Source organism: Cololabis saira, chromosome 3 (genome assembly GCF_033807715.1).
Source record: "Cololabis saira isolate AMF1-May2022 chromosome 3, fColSai1.1, whole genome shotgun sequence".
NCBI classification, from domain to species: Eukaryota; Metazoa; Chordata; class Actinopteri; order Beloniformes; family Belonidae; genus Cololabis; species Cololabis saira.
In genome coordinates, this window is record NC_084589.1 from 29,186,111 (window position 1) to 29,204,276 (window position 18,166).

The following is an 18,166-nucleotide window of genomic DNA, read 5'->3' on the forward strand; positions in this document are numbered from 1 at the left end:
GTTAGACCTTTTTGGAAGCTTGATATTTGCTAACATCTGATAATCACTTTGTGCTGGCTATGTCATGCCAGTGCTAAAGGCATCTGCTCTGCAGGAATGTGCAAAATTGTGAGGTGTTTACAAAAGTGGACGGTACCATTGAGAAACGGAGGGGGGGGGGGTACTGTCAGTTTTCCCACTATGCTATAATTTATGTATCATCATTGATACAGTGAGTACGACTTTTCACTCTTTTAAAGTGTATCCTTCATACTGTTATGCTAATAAATAACAAACGTATAAAATCGGCGGGTTTTGTTGACCCGCGCGAATGGTTTCGTCCACCATTCTCCGCAGTCTGCGTTGGGTGTGACGTCACTGAAACTAAAAGTGTACGAGTCGAGAAACTTCACTCATGTAAATAACGGCAATTTGAAAGCAGTTACGAGAGCTTGTGATATAGACACAGAGTACTCATATATTTAGTAATACGTTTAATCTTTAACAACATGCCACGGAAAAAGCCATTTAGCAACAAACAGAAGAAGAAGCAGCTGCAGGTGAAACGCGAGAGAAAGAGAGGTAAAACTGCGTTAGCATGCTAACGTTAGCGGCTAGCTCCACAGCTGAGGGGATTTTAGTTTAATCATGTTTGTTTCCTCGTCTGGGTTTTTTATAGTCTTGAGATTTTCAGGTGGCGCACTGTGACACCGACCTTCAAGGACACAATGTCAGTGTTAGACAGCGTTATAACGGGGATGTGCAGCAACTTGCCATTGAACTTAGTGAACATGTATAAGATTACTTATTTGTTACAAAAGCTTAGATTGTGCATTATTCCCTTCATTATTTGACTGAAACAATGCCATTTCAGCTCTTAGTTTACCAAAATCCGAAGGACAGGTTGCTGTTATAGTATTTTTTTTTTTTATGTATTCTTTATTTCATTCATTGATAAAATATAAACACAAACGTTCCTAAATTGTGAATGAAAGGGAGCAGAAAGAAGAAGAATCTGATCTGAATCTTCCCCTTTTTCCCAAGAAATAAATTCCCAAAGGACGTAAATTAAAAAATTAAAAAACAACAAAGTAAACAAAAAACTAAAACTAAAATAGCTGCCAGCCAACACAGACAGTCACATTCCTTCTTAGTTCCCAACTCAGTTAATGCCACTCAACAAACACCCTTAATTTATGTGTTCATTTTGCATTGTTATACTTAATAATATGGGCATTACTTTTTTTTTTTTTTGTATTTGCTTTTTGTTATTACATTTATCTATTCATTTGTTTTTGTTATGAATTGGTGTTTTTTTTTTTTGTTAAAATATCATATACATGCCCCATGTTGTTTTTTCAGAAAGTGGAAAAAAGAAATAAAAATTTGATCACAAAAAAAAAAAACACAAACAATGTTCATACCTTTCATGACAATGGGTATGTCAATCAAACGTAACGTATTACATTATATTTCCTTAACATACTGGCTTTAATTGTTCTTTTGAATGTAATGTTTGATTTGGATTATTTGTTTTCTTTGTTTAGATTGTTCCATAAACTGATTCCTTTCACAGAAACACAACGTTCCATCAATTTAGTCCTGAATCTTGGTTTTTTAAAGATCTCTGTTCCTTTTAAGTTATACTTGCTTTATTAATACAGTTAAGTAGTAATACAGTGATACAGACAGTAGTGGCTGAAAGATATCAGTGTCCTCAATATATATGTCACTGGTGCACTAGTTTTCACACATGCATGCGTAATTGGATTTTAAAGTCTGGCTCTTGTCATCAGTGTGAACTTGTTCCTGTTAAAAGCTTGGCCTTATGTTAGTAGTAAAACACAAACAGGATAGAAGTTTTTAAAAGTAGTTTACCTTTTATTGTATGTGTTTATACTATCTCATCACAATGTGTATTAGTAGGTCAATCAACTTGATCCCTGCTCAGGTTAATTTAAGTAGATGGTACATATGCTGATGGCATTTAACAAATAAGGCAAGGCAAGTTTGTTTGTATAGCATAATTCAACACAAGGTAATTTGAGGTGCTTTACATCAACATTAAAATCGGCAAGACACAATTAAACAGTAAATAACAAAATGAAATAAAATGGTAAGAAAAGAGGTAAAATAATAAAAAGCACAAGTTGTTAATTTAAGAGTACGCTTCAGTAAACAGTAATGTTTTTAGCCCTGAATAATAAATCAGCACAAGGGGTCATTATAGTTCGTTCGTTCGTTCGTTCGTTCGTTCGTTCGTTCGTTCGTTCGTTCGTTCGTTCGTTCGTTCGTTCGTTCGTTCGTTCGTTTTTGTTTATTTCGAACATGTATTAAAACAAGAAAAAGATAAGAAAACAAATACAGGTGGGCATTCCACCACATAAAGAAAAAAAACCCAACATCAAAACACATATTTCAGTTACATGTTCGAAAAGAAGTGGGAGGAAGTATAAATGTATTTAATCCCACCCGCTTTCCACAACTAAACATAAATTATGTCTGTATTATTTTTTATACTATACACAAATTTTTATAAATAAATATCATTTTTACAAAAATAACCTGTTTAATACAAGATACAAGCTATATAATATAACTATGATATAAATATAATGTAACTATGATATAAACATAATACGTATATCTAAGTATATAATCATACTAATAATCTAGAGTTATTGATGTTTGAAATAAATCAGTCTTATTATTGTATCCTCTCCCAACATATATTTCTCATATCTGTGCATGTGCTTAAACTGAAATGGGGAAAGGAGCTTTAAATATCACCCCCTCTGCTTGTAATAAGCTGTAAAACTATTTGACACTCAAGAAGCAAGTTTCATTAAATACTTTCAAATCAGTTTTATGTGACTTTGGAATGATTTCCATGTACAAATGTGGGGATATGGGTTAAGATACATTCTTTTTGGACTGCTCCCATCTGGCAGCCGCCTCAGAGCCCTCCAGACCAGGACAGTTTATTCCCCACAGCAGTCACCCTACTGAGCCGATACCCGTTAACTGGCACCACTATTTGCTCTATTTTACACTATTAATGTATATTTGCACATTTTGCATGAAGATTTTTCTTTTTTCCCTGTTGCTTGCTTTTTTATTTACACGTGTACAGTATTTAACTTTTGCTAACTAGAGACACAGCAACTTTTGGCAAAGAATTCCTTGTAGGTGTCTACATATGTGGCAAATAAAACCGATTCTGATTAAGCTGTACATGATTTGATTCATCATGTTCTAACTGTATGATTACAGATATTAATAATGGCTTGTGACAAATGGCCATGCCCTTTTTGCTACATTATTCATTTCAACTTGATGATTATGTGTAGATATGTCTGCAATTTACCACTGCAATTTTTCCAGAATTCAGGCATTTTTTTTGTAGAACTCATCTTCAAAACTATTTTTAGTTTTATTCAAGTATTTTTTTTGATTTAATGACAATTGTTGACATCTCAGCATTGCCAGATGTCATATCTTAAAGGTATTGTGACATCATTTTTAACATGCTTTTAACACTATTAAAAGTCTTGGGCAACATCCCTCAAATGTGTCTAAAAGAGTGTAACAAGAAAAACTTCACTCTAGTAATCTTTTCCTGGCTTTTTATTACAGTGTTTTTTTGCGCTGTGAAAAATGCTTCCTTTCCCCCCTTTCCTGTCAATCATTGCTCCGCTCCTCCTCCAAACCTCCTCCTCCTCCAGCCATACGCTCACAGCGGCGTCGGAGCGACAGGCGAAGCATGCACGGAAAAGCAGGAGGGCGAACCACAGCAAACAATCATAAAAATAAAGGCATGCAAGCAGCACTGTCCCCTTATCTTAAGTCCAGTCAGTGGCCGCGGGTCTTCTTAGCAGTTTTCCTCCGGTGATTAGAACAAAAGAGGCGTGTTAAGCCTCATTTATGGTTCCGCGTTAAATCGACGCAGAGCCTACGCCGTAGGGTTCAGCGTATGGTGCGCGTCGCCGCGCAACCCTACGCCGTAGGCTCTGCGTCGGTGTAACGCGGAACCATAAATCAGCCTTTATGGTGCGCTGGAGAGGAGAGGAGACAGGGAGCTGGGTGGAGGGGGCGGTGATTTAGCGGATCGTTACGTAACGATCCGCCACCAAACCACATGCGCCGTTTTTACATAGTTGTGCGGAAAATCCCAGAAAGCACACAATACACTTAATGTTAAAAGTTCGTTGTTTTTTGGGTGTAATTGATGTCAAGACACCCAACAAAACACAAAAAATCAAGAAAAATGTGTTTTTCATGTCACAATCCCTTTAAGCTTTTCTTTTCTCCTCTCAGAAAACCTGGTCATGAGCACAATGATGTCTTTTATCAGCCTATATGAGTTTGCATAAGTATGTTGGTTTCTGATGTACAGTTTTCATTGACCACCATCCCCAACCCTGTTTTTCAGGCGACACAGGTTCTGGGCCAAGCAGCCGCAATGCCAGTGTAGAACGGGGAGGTGGGGAGCGCCAGTCAGACACCTCAGATAGTGAGACCACTGATGTTAGAAGAATAAATCAGCAGCCCTTCGGCAGAGAAGGTAGACATGACCCCAACAGGTGAGTTATTGGTATCGTTTGGAAACTTGCTAAGATATATATTATGTTAATGTACAGGATCATAATTTTCAGTTTGTGGGCTTCAAATTATTATTTTCCCCCTTACAATACCTACTCTATGGGAAACCTTTATTAGCTCCACTTTGTTGAAGTCCCAGTCTCCTCTGATTGCTCATCGGATTGGTAAAAAAAGGCTGAATCAAGTAGCTGCTTTTTCGTTGTTTTACGTGTATCAGATTACCAACAAGGCTGACATTCTGCTAAAATTTGTAATGGTGCTATTAATAAGCACCTGAAGAAAACCCATTTCAAACAGTTACAGTTCTCTTTTATGGCTGGAGACCTTCCTTTGGTGTTAGTTTACCTTTTATTTTATGCATTTATACTATCTCATCACAATGTTTATTAGTAGATCGATCAACTTGTTACCTGCCAAGGTTAAATTAAATGGTAGATGGTACATATGCTGATGCCATTTAACAATAAATCAGAACAAGAGGTCATTATAATCTAGAGTTATTGCTGTTTGAAATAAATCAGTCTTATTATTGTATCCTCTCCCAAGACAAAAAATAAAAAAAAAAATTATTTGACCTCCTTGACGTGTAAAGTAGTTTATAATTTGATAAATAAAGACATTTTCCTTTGCTAGTAATCTTACATTTTAAATTAATATAAACTGTAAACTCAAGGTCTGAATTGGATGGATATTTGAAATAGCAAAGGGTGCATACCTGATGAAAATTCACTTGGATCAAAATTGTCATTAAACAGAGGCAATTATTATTTTACTGTATATATTTCTTGTTGTAATTTAGACTGTGACAAACACAACTGTGTGTTTTCCTCATTAACTTGTCTATTGTATTACATGAACATTTACATGTTGAATTATTTAAATGCAGTTGTTTGTTAGGTCTTAGAGGTAAATTCTTGAAATGACAAAGAAACAAAAACACTGCAATGAAAAAAAAAATGGGTAAACTCACAGCTTATTCCTGTTTTTTATCAGATTTCGACTGCACTTTGAGAAGGAGAGTAAAGATGAGGTGGAGAGGAGGAAGAAGCTCGCCATGGAGAAGGTGCTGGCTTTGGTCTCAGACAAAGAACTGGAAGTTCACATCAACGACATCTACCCATCAGACAAAGGTCTGTCAGGTGTTCCTGTTGTGTATGTTAATGTTGATGACAGTATTCAGTAAAATGACCAAAATTGGATAATGTTCTGTGTGCATGTTTGACTTGCTTGAACTTCATTATTCACCTCCAGGTCTTGACTTCCCGCGACGACCATCTTGGACTTATCAGATGACACGTGACAGCCTAATGAAGAAGGAGGAAAAGTCATACAGAGATTACCTAGATGACTTGCACTCCCGCAACCCACCTGGCTCTCTCAGCCATTTTGAGCACAATCTGGAGGTAATTTTATGTCTAGTGGCTTAGTTTTTTCTCCGCCACCCAAACTAAAAAAGATTATGTGCATTCTGTTTTATCTAGCATTTTTAACATGCACAGACTAATTCAACAGAAAAAAATATGTCTGTTGCTTTTAGGGCTGGGTACCTTTTTTAAAAATCTTCTGTACCGATACTTTCACTTTGATACCGGTTCCTGAATGGTCCTTTTTTCGATACCAATTTTATGAAGTTAATTGTGAAGAGGAAAGAATTACATAACACATTACTATACTAATGTTGACTTTTATTTTTCAGCCATGGTAATTTGACTTTAATAAGTTTCAAACAAATATGTAATTTTAGTGCAAACAGTTGCAAACCTACAAATAAATAATTTATAGTGCAAAAGAACATTAACAAACTGTAACATAAAACTAATTTTTAGTGAGAAATAACTTTTGCAAACAAGCAACATCAATGTTGTTAAGTACACAGTGCATGGCTGCATACTACCACTACTGTCATTTAGCAGACGCTTTAAACCAAAGAGACTTACATCTGAGACACAGACCATCTGTGGAGCAATTGGGGTTAAGGGCCTTGCTCAAGGGCCCAGGGTGGTTCGTCTTGGTTGCCATTCCGGGGCTTGAAGCTGGGATCCTTTAGACTCAAGCCCACCTCTGTAGCCACTAGACTACCACGCCGTACTAAGAGAGGCCGCTCTGGCTCGGTAACATTGGGCGAAGTTGCATCCTTAGAGGAAGATGGATGGAGTTCGGTCTTCTTGCATTCAAATATGGAACAACTTTCTGCTCATAAATTGATCCCGTGCACATTCAAATGTGTTTCTGGCCTTAGCAATTATGCTGTTTTTGCAAATATTGCGTTGTGTATTAGCAGCATCAATTTTGCTACAATGCAGCCACACTTTTGAACTAGGCGGCATGTTTAACGGCCTCGACAACAACACAACTCACGCGTGAACCCCTTTTGTGGGCGTAAACACAACTATCGCACGTGTAACATTACAGCCAATCACAGGCTGCACTTTGCGCGTCCTAGGTACCGATAATAGGAACCGAAAGACCAGTCATCTTTCGTTACCAGGTGGTAGCGCCACATTTCGGTCTGTGCCATAAAAGAACCGAAGTTCGGTACACAGCCCTAGTTGCTTTGACACATTACTTGGGAGAGAGTGTAGTCATGTGAGGGAAAACATGTTTCTCTAGATTCAAATGCAACTGATTGTTGCTGTAAGTGTAGTAAAACAACATAAAATGCCAAAAAGTAATTAATCAATACTGTTATTGAAAAAAACCTAAAGCTGTAGAAAAGTTATATTTTTAACTGTTACCATACATTGTCTTTATGTTTTTTACTCTGTGAGATTTTTAGACTTATTATTATTGCATTTTGTCGTAAGAAAGCTCTCACTCAATCTGGTGTTTGACTTTATAGCTCAACTACGGTGCTGTCCGGTCTCTGGTCAGTGACAAATGTGGCTCAGACCAATATGCTCAGTATTTGCTCTGTTATTTGATAACCCTTTTTTTTTTGTGGTAGAAAAATAATTTGCACCTTTTCAGACAGACATTATTATATGTGTCTGCTAAATTACAAGAAGCCATTCATTCATTTTAGCATGCATTAATTAATTTAAAGTTGCATAAAATGGATAGGACACATGATGTGATTTCTTTTCTGCTATTCACCCGTAGGTAAAGCACCACATATCATCTGTAAGCTGAGATATGGTTTAGTTTTGATCATCTTTTTGTCCATAATTAAAGATTTCTGCCACTGATTTGATTTTAAAGCATGGGATGTCAGCTCAGGCACATCACAAGATAAGAAGGCCTGTAACAGCTGGTGGTGCAATATGAGTCCAAAGTAATGTGTGCAAGATGGTGTTCAAACTGGAGCACAAGATGAAATTAATTCAATAATAATAATATGTACATCAACAAACTGCTTGACTGAGTAGCTTTGACATAGTACTAGTTTACAAGTATTAAATGCAGTATTTACATTAGATTAAACAATACCGTCAATAACAACCATTACCTCAGGGTTTTAGATTTCATCTTATGGGTCCCTATAGGAGGGTGTGTGTGTCTTTCTCGCTTTAAACACACTTTTTTTACTCTGTGCTACACTTAAACACTGCCACATTGTACTTTTTCATGTTGCTATTTAAAACTTTTGTCAAAAAATCCATTCATTGCTCTTTCATTCATTATTCTTCAGTTAAATGAAGACAAAACAGAAATAATAGTCTTTGGAGCCAAGGAAGAACGTTTTAAAGTCAGCAAAAACCAATAGCCAAGCCAGAAATCTGGGAGTGGTTCTGGACTCAGTACTGAAGCCAGCTCATTATCACCTAAAGAACATATCAAGGCTTAAATGACTGATGTCTCAACAGGACTTAGAAAAACTTGTCCATGTTTTTATCTTCAGTAGGCTGGACTACTGTAACGCTGTTTTAATGGGTCTCCCTAAAAAATCCATCAAACAGCAGTTAGTCCAGAACGCTGCTGCCGAGTCCTCACTATAACTAGGAGAGTTGACAATATAAGTCCAGTTCTTAGATCTTTACTGTGGCTTCCTGTCTGTCACAGAATATATATTAAAATCCTGCTGTTGGTTTATAAATCTCTGAATGGTCTAGGGCCGAAATACATCACTGGTCTCCTGGTCCATTATGAACCAACCAGAACCCTCTTGTCGTCATCAGAGTTAGAACCAAATACAGTGAGCCAGTATTCAGCTTTTATGCTGTTCGCCTGTGGAACAAATTCCCAGAATGCACCAGGAGTTCTGAAACTCAATTGCTGTAAGTCAAGGTTAAAAACCTTTTTATTTACTGCTGCATTTCAGTAATCCACCACAATGCACTACAACATTTACTTCTTGCATCTCATTTGTTTAATTATTTTTTATTTATCTCCATCTGTCTTTCAATTTCTGATTTTTATACTATTTTCCCTTTTAATGCATTTTTTAAGATCTTTTTATGTAAAGCACTTTGAATCGTCTTGTACGTGAAATGTGCTGTACAAGTAAACTTGCCTTGCCTCTTAAACCTTGAAGCTGACAAAGAACAGCAATTGTGAAATAAAAGGCATTCATTAGGTTTTGTATCTAACTACCTTTTCTCTTTATTTCAGACGTGGAGACAGTTATGGAGAGTGTTGGAGATGTCAGACGTTATCCTGCTTATTGTTGATATCAGACACCCGGTATGTGAACCTTAAACTAAAATTATTATGATGTAACAGGCCACTAGATGGAGACACTGTCAAGGATCACTCATCGTCTGTTGATTGCAGTGATGAAAAACTTATTACCCGACACTTTTTTGTGGCTTTTTTTCACCAAATATGACTATTTAACAGTGATTTAATTTTTAGGTTACAAAAACATGCACACTGCTTTGTCTTAGAGTATCATCATTAAAGGCAAAGTTGCCAACATTGAAAGATTATGCATGGCTATTACTGGTGACAGAACGAGAAAGGAAAAACAGAACAATAAAAAATGATTTCTTCTATCTCAAAACCAAACTGATATTTTACATTTTGTGGAGATTTATAAGCAAATGGCTGAAGTGACTGAATTATGTTGTCCTTGTTGTTTTAACAACAAAGTACTGCTATGGTAATTAAGTGTTGCACAAATCCTTTTTTACAGCGAAGAAAACAACCCAATTCATCTTGTTGTTTTCCGTGAAGATTAGATCTAACGATTTATTTGATTAATTGGTTGCAATTAGTATTTTAAGGAGGTATTTGATTGTTTTTTTATTTATGTAAATGACCCAGGTACTGCAGTTCTCTCCAGCTCTCTACCATTACATCACCGGAGATCTTCAGAAGCAAGTCATCCTGGTGCTGAACAAAGCTGACCTGTGTCCGCCCCCACTGGTGATTGCCTGGAAACACTATATGACCTCTCAGTTCCCTCACCTGCAAATAGTGTGCTTCACCTCCCACCCTGGACAGTCATACAACACAGGTGAGCAGCTCATATCCATAAAAGATTCATGTCAACTTCACCAGGATATCCATCTGTATCTGTGTTAATTCTTTATTTGCTTTTAACATCAACTATTTTCTATAGTACTCCAAAAGAAGAGAATGAGGAAGAAGGCTGACTGGAATCATGCTGGAGGTCTCATCGACATCTTTAAATCCTGTCAGGAGATCACAGTAGGAAGAGGTGGGGCAAATGGTTCATCTTTCATTATTAATTATCCAAGCATTAAGTAATGACTAATGACCAGTGCACTTCAGTGCTGATCCTAAAATTCTACCCATCCTTACTGTCGCTTATATCAACTTTTCTCAGTCGATTTGTCCAGCTGGGAGCAGAAGATTCAGAGAGATGCTGTTGCTGATCATCATGATGGAGAGCAGCCGGATGATGGGACCGAGTCTGTGCTGGTGGAGCATCAAAGTGACAGTGCTATGGAGATGAGCAGCCTGTCACAGGAGCTCTACAAAGATGGGGTTCTCACGTTAGGCTGTATAGGTGAGTCTTGAGGGAAAACTTGAAAAACAAAATCAAATTATAAACACATTTCAAGAAGATTATTTCAATATTCTGACAAAATGTTTACTAAATGAAAAGTTGATTTGCAGCTCACAAAGAAAAAGCTTTCTGGATGATTTGTGGTTGCTTTACAGATTTTTGCCTCGGTAAGCTTTGATCATTTTTTAAAAAAACATTTAATTTTTTTGTTTTGTTTTTAGGCTTTCCAAATGTTGGAAAGTCATCTATTATAAACAGCTTAGTTGGAAGAAAGGTTGTGAGCGTGTCTCGAACCCCAGGCCACACCAAATATTTCCAGACCTACTACCTCACCCCGACAGTTAAACTCTGTGACTGCCCTGGACTTGTCTTCCCCTCCCGGGTCAATAAGGAGCTACAGGTACAAGCCCTCTCCTGTGTACTTAAAGGGAAAGTTCGTTTTTTTACAACCTGGACCTTATTTCTGGCATTTTTTATGGTCGTATACTCACCCAGGCAAGTTTGGTGTCATTTGGAGTCCTTCGGAAGATATTAGGGGGTTTTTTGCAAGCCGCTTCTCCATATAACGGTAGCGCATGGGGCACCGCGGGACACAGACGATGCAGCGTCTAAATAACACATGATTGCCGCGAAACTCTTCATTTCTTTTATGAATCACTAGATCTGCTTCCAGGACCTGTTGTCTTCATCCGGGGCTGTGTGTGTAACAAATAAATCAGTTTGTAAACAAGACCTCTGAACTCATGACGTCATCTCTGTGCGTGCATCGCAGACACAGCTCCGTGTACAGCTGGAGTTTGCTACTGTTAGTTTACTGTTAGTTATTTGAAACATGTCTGAATATTTGTCAAATTCTGAGGTTGTGGACGACGACTTTGAATATGATGGACGTCCTTACCGTTTTGAGCCAGAGTATACGGCTGAAGAGCTCACTGAACGGAGGACAGAGTGCGCGCACAGAGATGACGTCATGAGTTCAGAGGTCTTGTTTACAAACTGATTTATTTGTTACACAGACAGCCCCGGATGTAGACAACAGGTCCTGGAAGCAGATCTAGTGATTCATAAAAGAAATGAAGAGTTTCGCGGCAATCATGTGTTATTTAGACGCTGCATCGTCTGTGTCCCGCGGTGCCCCCATGCGCTACCGTTATATGGAGAAGCGGCTCGCAAAAAAACCCTAATATCTTCGGAAGGACTCCAAATGACACCAAACTTGCCTGGGTGAGTATACGACCATAAAAAATGCCAGAAATAAGGTCCAGGTTCTAAAAAAACGAACTTTCCCTTTAAGTGCAAACATTACTGATTTTAAATGTTCAAAAGCTGTTGATGATGTTCAATACTCTTTTCATTATGGGCACAAAATGAATGTAGTTTATTATTATCAATATTTTTATCATCATTTTGGCTTTTATTGTCATTTGTAGATCCTGGCAGGCATTTACCCCGTGGCTCAGCTGCAAGAGCCCTACACTTCCGTTGGTTATCTGTGTGAGAGGACCCCTTTCCTTTCTGTGCTGAAGCTCAAACACCCCAGTTTGGAAGAAAACAAGCCCCACCAAGGACATCAGGAGTCTGAAGAGCTCAAATGGACAGCGTGGGATGTGTGTGAGGGTGAGACTTTCTCAAACTTCTTTTCCAGTGCTGGATACACAACAATAATGATTTTGTAATAGCTGGACACTTTAGTTCTCTGTCGTCATTCAGATGGGATTATTAAAGTGTTTTCTGGGGAATGTTTTCCGCAGTTGGTTTGGTATTGTAATGGTTTTAACCAGGATATAGGCCATTACTTTAAATAAGTTACAGAAGAATATACTGTACATGGCTCATTAAAGTTGAAGAGTTTATTGTTGGAATTAATCTTGTAATGGAAGTGAACCACAGCAATGCAATCCCTATATTACAGCTTTTACAATAATTTGTTATACTGTTATTTTCCAATTCCCCATCTCTCTTATTTAGCTTGGGCAGAGAGAAGGGGCTATAAGACGGCGAAAGCAGCTCGCAATGATGTTTATCGTGCAGCAAACAGCCTCCTAAGGTTGGCAATCGATGGCAGATTGTGCCTCTGCCTCAGACCACCTGGCTACAGCTGCCTGAGAGGTAAGGCCGCTCTTCCTCCCCACATATCTTTTTTTTCCAGTTTTGAATGTATTCAGGGACCGAAATTGGCAGGCGAGAAGAATTAATTTAATTTGAGCACTATTTGTGGTCTACAGAGCACTGGGAAAATCACCCGGACTTGCCAGAGATTATGGCTCTTCAAGGAAGGGCAACAGAAGAGGAAGAAACAGAAGAAAGGGAGGATGAGGAGGATGGAGAATCCAGCACTGAGCCAGAGGAGGAGAGAGACCGAGATGCAGACGATGATGAGGACGGAGACGATGAAGATGAGGGATTTGGAGATCCGAAGAAAGGGGACAAGAAGCCATCTGGCTTCACGGTCAACATGTTCAATGTACTCCGGGAAAATGAGTGCGAGTAAGATGACAGGAAGAGATGAGCTGGAATAAACAAACTGATCCACTCCTCCAACATCTCCTCGTCTCCCCAGTTCATATTTCATTCCTTGTTTTTGTTAAACCTTCATTCCCTTATGTTTTCTTGCATTTCTACTCCTCATGTAATTCTTCACTGTTCATTATCAAAATCTTTTCTCAACCCCTTCACCTTGTCGTATTCCTCTGAGACATGCAGAGTGTGATTTCCTATTCCATGCTGTGCCTCTCCTCCGCTTGTTTATCCTCAAGGCTTGAACTTTACCGTTGCTTCTAGAAACTCTTCTAGGTTTGCTTTGATTTGAACTTTTATACATTACATGTAGTTCTCAGAGACAAATCAACAAAGGAATACCCCTGAGCTCTAATCAAACAGACTATCTTTTCATCAGAAAGTGACCTCACAGCTCAGATGCCAAAGTTCAGGAATGGATGATGAAACTGATCAGATGCACTGTTAATATGTCGTTCACTGGAGCAGCCTTTTGGCTCTCAAAGCAGCTGGAGATGGAAAAAATCTCTAAATTTTCATTATAGATCCTAATATTTGGGTTCTGGCTGTGGGATGGATTATTGGAAATACTAAACCATAAAACCAATCAACCAATAAAATGAACATTTCACACAGTTTTGCAGCTACACAAGCTGCAGAGCTGTCCGGGGATCATTTATCCTAACTTCGTTTTGGTTTAGAATATATTTAATGTGAGACTGATGGTGTATATGGCTGAAATTTCTGATATTTTTGGGGGGAGTGCAGGGAAAAATGTGTTGAACCCTGCACTGCTTGGCAAGGGTGCATCAGGAATTAAACCTGTAGTCTTAAGTGCTGCAATTTTCCCTGGATGCTCCTCAAGACATCCAGGATTTAGTCCAGGATTTGGCAATACTCTCTCAGCATGTTTATATTGTAAAGGCAGTATGGGTGGTCTGATCCAACTGGGACTGCTTTAAAAGTCAGTTTAAGGGATGCTTTGACCACTTTTTGAAAATGTTCTAATTTGCTTTCCTGCCAAGATCTGTATTTATAGTGTAGCACAAAGCCAAGAAACAGTTAGCCAGTTTTCCAGTTTTCAAGGGGCCAGATGCATAAATGACATGTTAAAAATCCTTTATAAGTCTATTCCTACATCTACATCACTAAATATTTGCAGTTGTACGTTACGACAGTGTTGGAGGACCTTGGTAATACAGCTTTAAGAAAGGAACGAGTATTTACAGATTGTTCAGACACAAGATGCCAGTAAAAGTCGTGTACTGCTGAATGCTTCAAGGCAAATGGTGAACTCGCCCTCCATCTGTGCATCTGGATCTCCCTCCTGATCACTTCTATGCAAAGTCAGATGAACAAATGCTGATGTTTTTCAGCAAAAGTGCTTTTTGACCTTTTTATTTTGTAACACATCTTTTTTTTTGTTTCTATGTCTGAATTTAGAAAGTTGATTTGATATAAGAGACTAATCCTTCTCCACTTGTTTTGCTCATTACTCCAGAAGCGAGATGAAAAAATAAAACTTATTTTATTTATCCCTTGTTAGTGATGAAGGTCTCAGTTTCACGGTCAGTGCTTCTTCTTTGCTTTGTTGTTTTCATTTTTGTCTCTATGTGTTAATTTAAATGATGCAAACAGTATTCCTCTCTTCATTTTCTAAGTTAAGTAGCTTGCATCTTTTCATTGCTGTAAAGGGGAGTCTAAATCTGAATTTTGTGGAAATTAATACAATTCATGATGATTGAGATTTATGAAACAGCCATATTAACACTCAGCTTCTACTCTTTGTGTCTACACAGTTTTAATCCTGGAGCAACTGCGTTTTATGCATCTGGCCCCATGAAGTTGTTAAGCTACCAGCAGATAGTAAAAATAAATAAATCCCAATAAACCCAGACATTATAGCGCTTTCTCATAAATGTTGTATGCAAATTAGGAAAGTGAAAAAAAAGAGGGGGGGGGATAAAGATGCATTTGTTGTTTTTTTTTTTATGGCGCATGGCTACCTGGTTTCCCTCGTTTTGCAGTCTTTGCACTAAACAGACTGGTAGCTGCAACTGTGTTTACAAAGCGTAGACACTCAAGGCAATAAATTAACACATTTAACAAAATACAGGATATTTCTTAATTTAAAAAATGAAACTATGTCCATCTCTTTTCCCATTCCTCCAGAATGATTTAATCTAGAAAAAGCTCGTATCTGCCGTTTGCCTCTGTTTCTTCGTTTTGTGATGGCTCCGCTGCAGTCCTGAGTGCTGTTTGGTTGCGTGCTGTCGTGCCTCCTTCATATGTCCACTTAGGGACCTCTGCAGTGTTGTGTTACTGTGTAATGCACCACACTCCAGCCGTATCTGGTCATTTTCTACCGTCAGTGCAATAAAAGTGTACATCAAACACTACCATGCTGTTAGAAATAACAGAGTTTTAGTTGTACTATTGGGGATTTTTTCCCCCTTTGTTTTTTTGTTTTGTTTCCTGGAAATATTAAAATCCTCTGGAGAGTGTAGTGTGGGTGTAAAAGCTTGAGGTGTGTTCAAGCTGTTTGCTGCATTCCTCATTTCATTCATTACATGCTTAATGATGGCTGATCTGCTGTCTATTAATTAAAGACAAAAATTGTCAAAATCCTCTTGGCATCTTTCTTTCTTAATTCAGTGACATTATAACGATGGTTGTTTTTAAAATGTTTGTTGTTGTTTTCCAAAGCTTCACCCACACATTGTGTCTTATTCATTTAAGAAAGCACATAATTAAGCTTTTGTTTTTTCGATTGTTTTGACAAAACATGCGAGGGATTTATGATCAAACTGCTACTTGGATGTGTGGATCAGCTTTATCAAATTAATTACTGCTGGCAGACTAACTGAAATATATACAAAACAGAAATAGCAAATGATTTGGTGATTTGGCTGATATGAATGATCAACTGCACTTATATCAAATTAAACTCTTCATAAATTGCAAGAACATGAAAAATTTCAAACGAAGAGCTATAATTATATAGGCCTACAACAAAATCTTTGCAGAGCTGTAGGATATTAATTGCCTTCAGCAATTTCTTGCCTTTTTTTTTGCCGATAGCTACTTAATTTCCTGTTAACCCAAATATTTCCATGCACATTCATTTTTATACAAATTGGAGAAAGTGCTTCAAAAACAGTAGATGTTTAAAGTCTTAGTTGAAAATTATATTAAAGGGAGAAAAATGCAAGTATATCAGCTGCAAAAATAAAAAATAAAAGCATGTAAAGCAGGAACTTCTCCCCTTTGACCAACATATCATTATAACATACTGATACATAAGTTTACAATTGCATTGCTCTGTTTGAGGTTAAGGTAATTTTAAACTATTTTGTATCCAATTGTAACCAATGAAAGAATGAAAAATGGAAAAAAAAGTACTTTACTACATGGACCAGTTACATGGTTCTCACTGTCACCTCAAAATGAAAAGGTTTTGTCCTTAAATCTCAACCGGGGCCTTTCCATGTAGTTTGATTGTTCTCACCGGATTTGTCATGGTTGTATTTATATATTCTCTGGGATCAGGAATGCGTATATCAGAGGGACATCGCATGTTAGATGTTTTGGAGAGAAAGTCAGAGACGCCAGACTGACGTGGTTTGAACATAATACAGAGGAGTGATGGTGAATATATCGGTAAGAGGATGATGAGGTTAGAACTGCCAGGAGGGAAGCCTGGAGGATGACCAAAGGAGATAAGTTAGCTGTTGTGAGAAAAGAGGATCCAGACAATAGGGTTAGATGGAGGTGGATGATTGGCTGTGGCAACCCCTGAAGGGAGCAGCTGAAAGGAAAAGTATCTTCTCCAGCTTGCCTCCACAGTTCTCTCACCTGCTCCCAAAAATTGTATATTGAGAGTGAGTATACAGTTGTGTGTTCTTATTGGGATGCAGCCAGGGTGTGTTCAGGTGATTTCCAGGTGGGTTAGGCCCCAGCGGCCCCTGTGACTCTGAGCTGGATTAAAATGTGTCATTTAGACTGTTGAGACAATATTATTTTGAAAACTATAACCTGGTCGGTGTAGTGGGAGTTGACGTTCAAAAATAGGTATATTAACCCTTTACATACTGCCCTATTATCATGCTTCTTCTCTTGAATGACATGTGCCCCCTGCACAGAGGTCGGAAAAACAGTACATGTACCATGGAAGCTTATTTGTTATTGTAATTTTTTTTATTGTTGCATCTCTCACTGAAAAGAACATCCTGGCAGCATTTTTCACATTGTACTCATAATAAATGCAGTCTCGGGAATCTCTGATCTGGACTTCATTTGAAGTTGCAGAGATTTGAGTGTTTTCTGGCATAACATGAATTTGTAATGATTCAGAGGGGCAAGTGAGGTTTGTCCACTACGATCAGACAGACGGCAGCATTACATTAACTTGCATGGCAGGTGTACGGATTGATACTGCGACTGCGGCGGTTAGCCTATTTTTTCTGCAAAGCTCAATGCTCTCTGAAAGAGATGCTGCATTGTGACGCTTGTTTCTCCAAGCACTTGCGGTCTTTACTTCCCACTTTTTTGTCAAAAATGACAGCAAAAACAATAAATCTTAACTCCTTGACTCTACTACAGCACTACAGCATGTGGACTATATTAACACCTTTCTCAACTATTGGTTTCTCAACAAACCAACAAACCTCTCAACGCAATTGCACTGACACGTCTGTCAGTTTATGCACACTCCTGACGCCTCTGTCTCCTGTCAGTGTAAATCTGGCTGGGGCTCATGTTTTCATTACGTTTATCATGATCCACTGGGCAGCGTTCATGAGTAAGCTGAGGCTGTGTGATTATAATCACCACTGAGGACTACCATAATCATCATTTACAGATGGAGGTGGGTAGAAACCCCCTCACTTCACCTCATTTGGATTCAGTGCCAACTGGTATGTTGCTCAGAAAAGCTATTTGCTGACTAGATAAATAAACTGTGAGGGGGAAGTGAGGAATCATCTGGAATTGTTTCTGAATCTCAGGCAGAGCAATGAGCTGCTTAATTTCCCCAGACGGAGTTCTAACTATGCTGTGGCCCTCAGACCTGTATGGCAGTAATTACAGGCAGACAAAGACCCCAGATTTACTGGGGCACGACACTATAAATCTTAAAATCGTTAATTAAATTCTGCTGTGTTGAATGACTTCACTGCC

At 38.2% G+C, this 18,166-nt stretch overlaps 1 protein-coding gene across 1 annotated transcript; it reads left to right on the forward strand.

Moving 5' to 3' along the window:
* The first annotated feature begins 302 nt into the window (after positions 1–302).
* Positions 303–15,607, forward strand: gnl1 (guanine nucleotide binding protein-like 1). The gene is made up of 12 exons (XM_061717131.1): positions 303–561; positions 4,412–4,562; positions 5,575–5,711; positions 5,833–5,984; positions 9,130–9,201; positions 9,784–9,976; positions 10,082–10,180; positions 10,310–10,492; positions 10,714–10,892; positions 11,923–12,109; positions 12,461–12,601; positions 12,718–15,607. Exons 1-12 carry the CDS (start codon positions 489–491, stop codon positions 12,981–12,983), a joined length of 1,833 nt encoding a protein of 610 aa, XP_061573115.1. The 5' UTR covers positions 303–488; the 3' UTR covers positions 12,984–15,607.
* Positions 15,608–18,166: the final 2,559 nt, after the last annotated feature.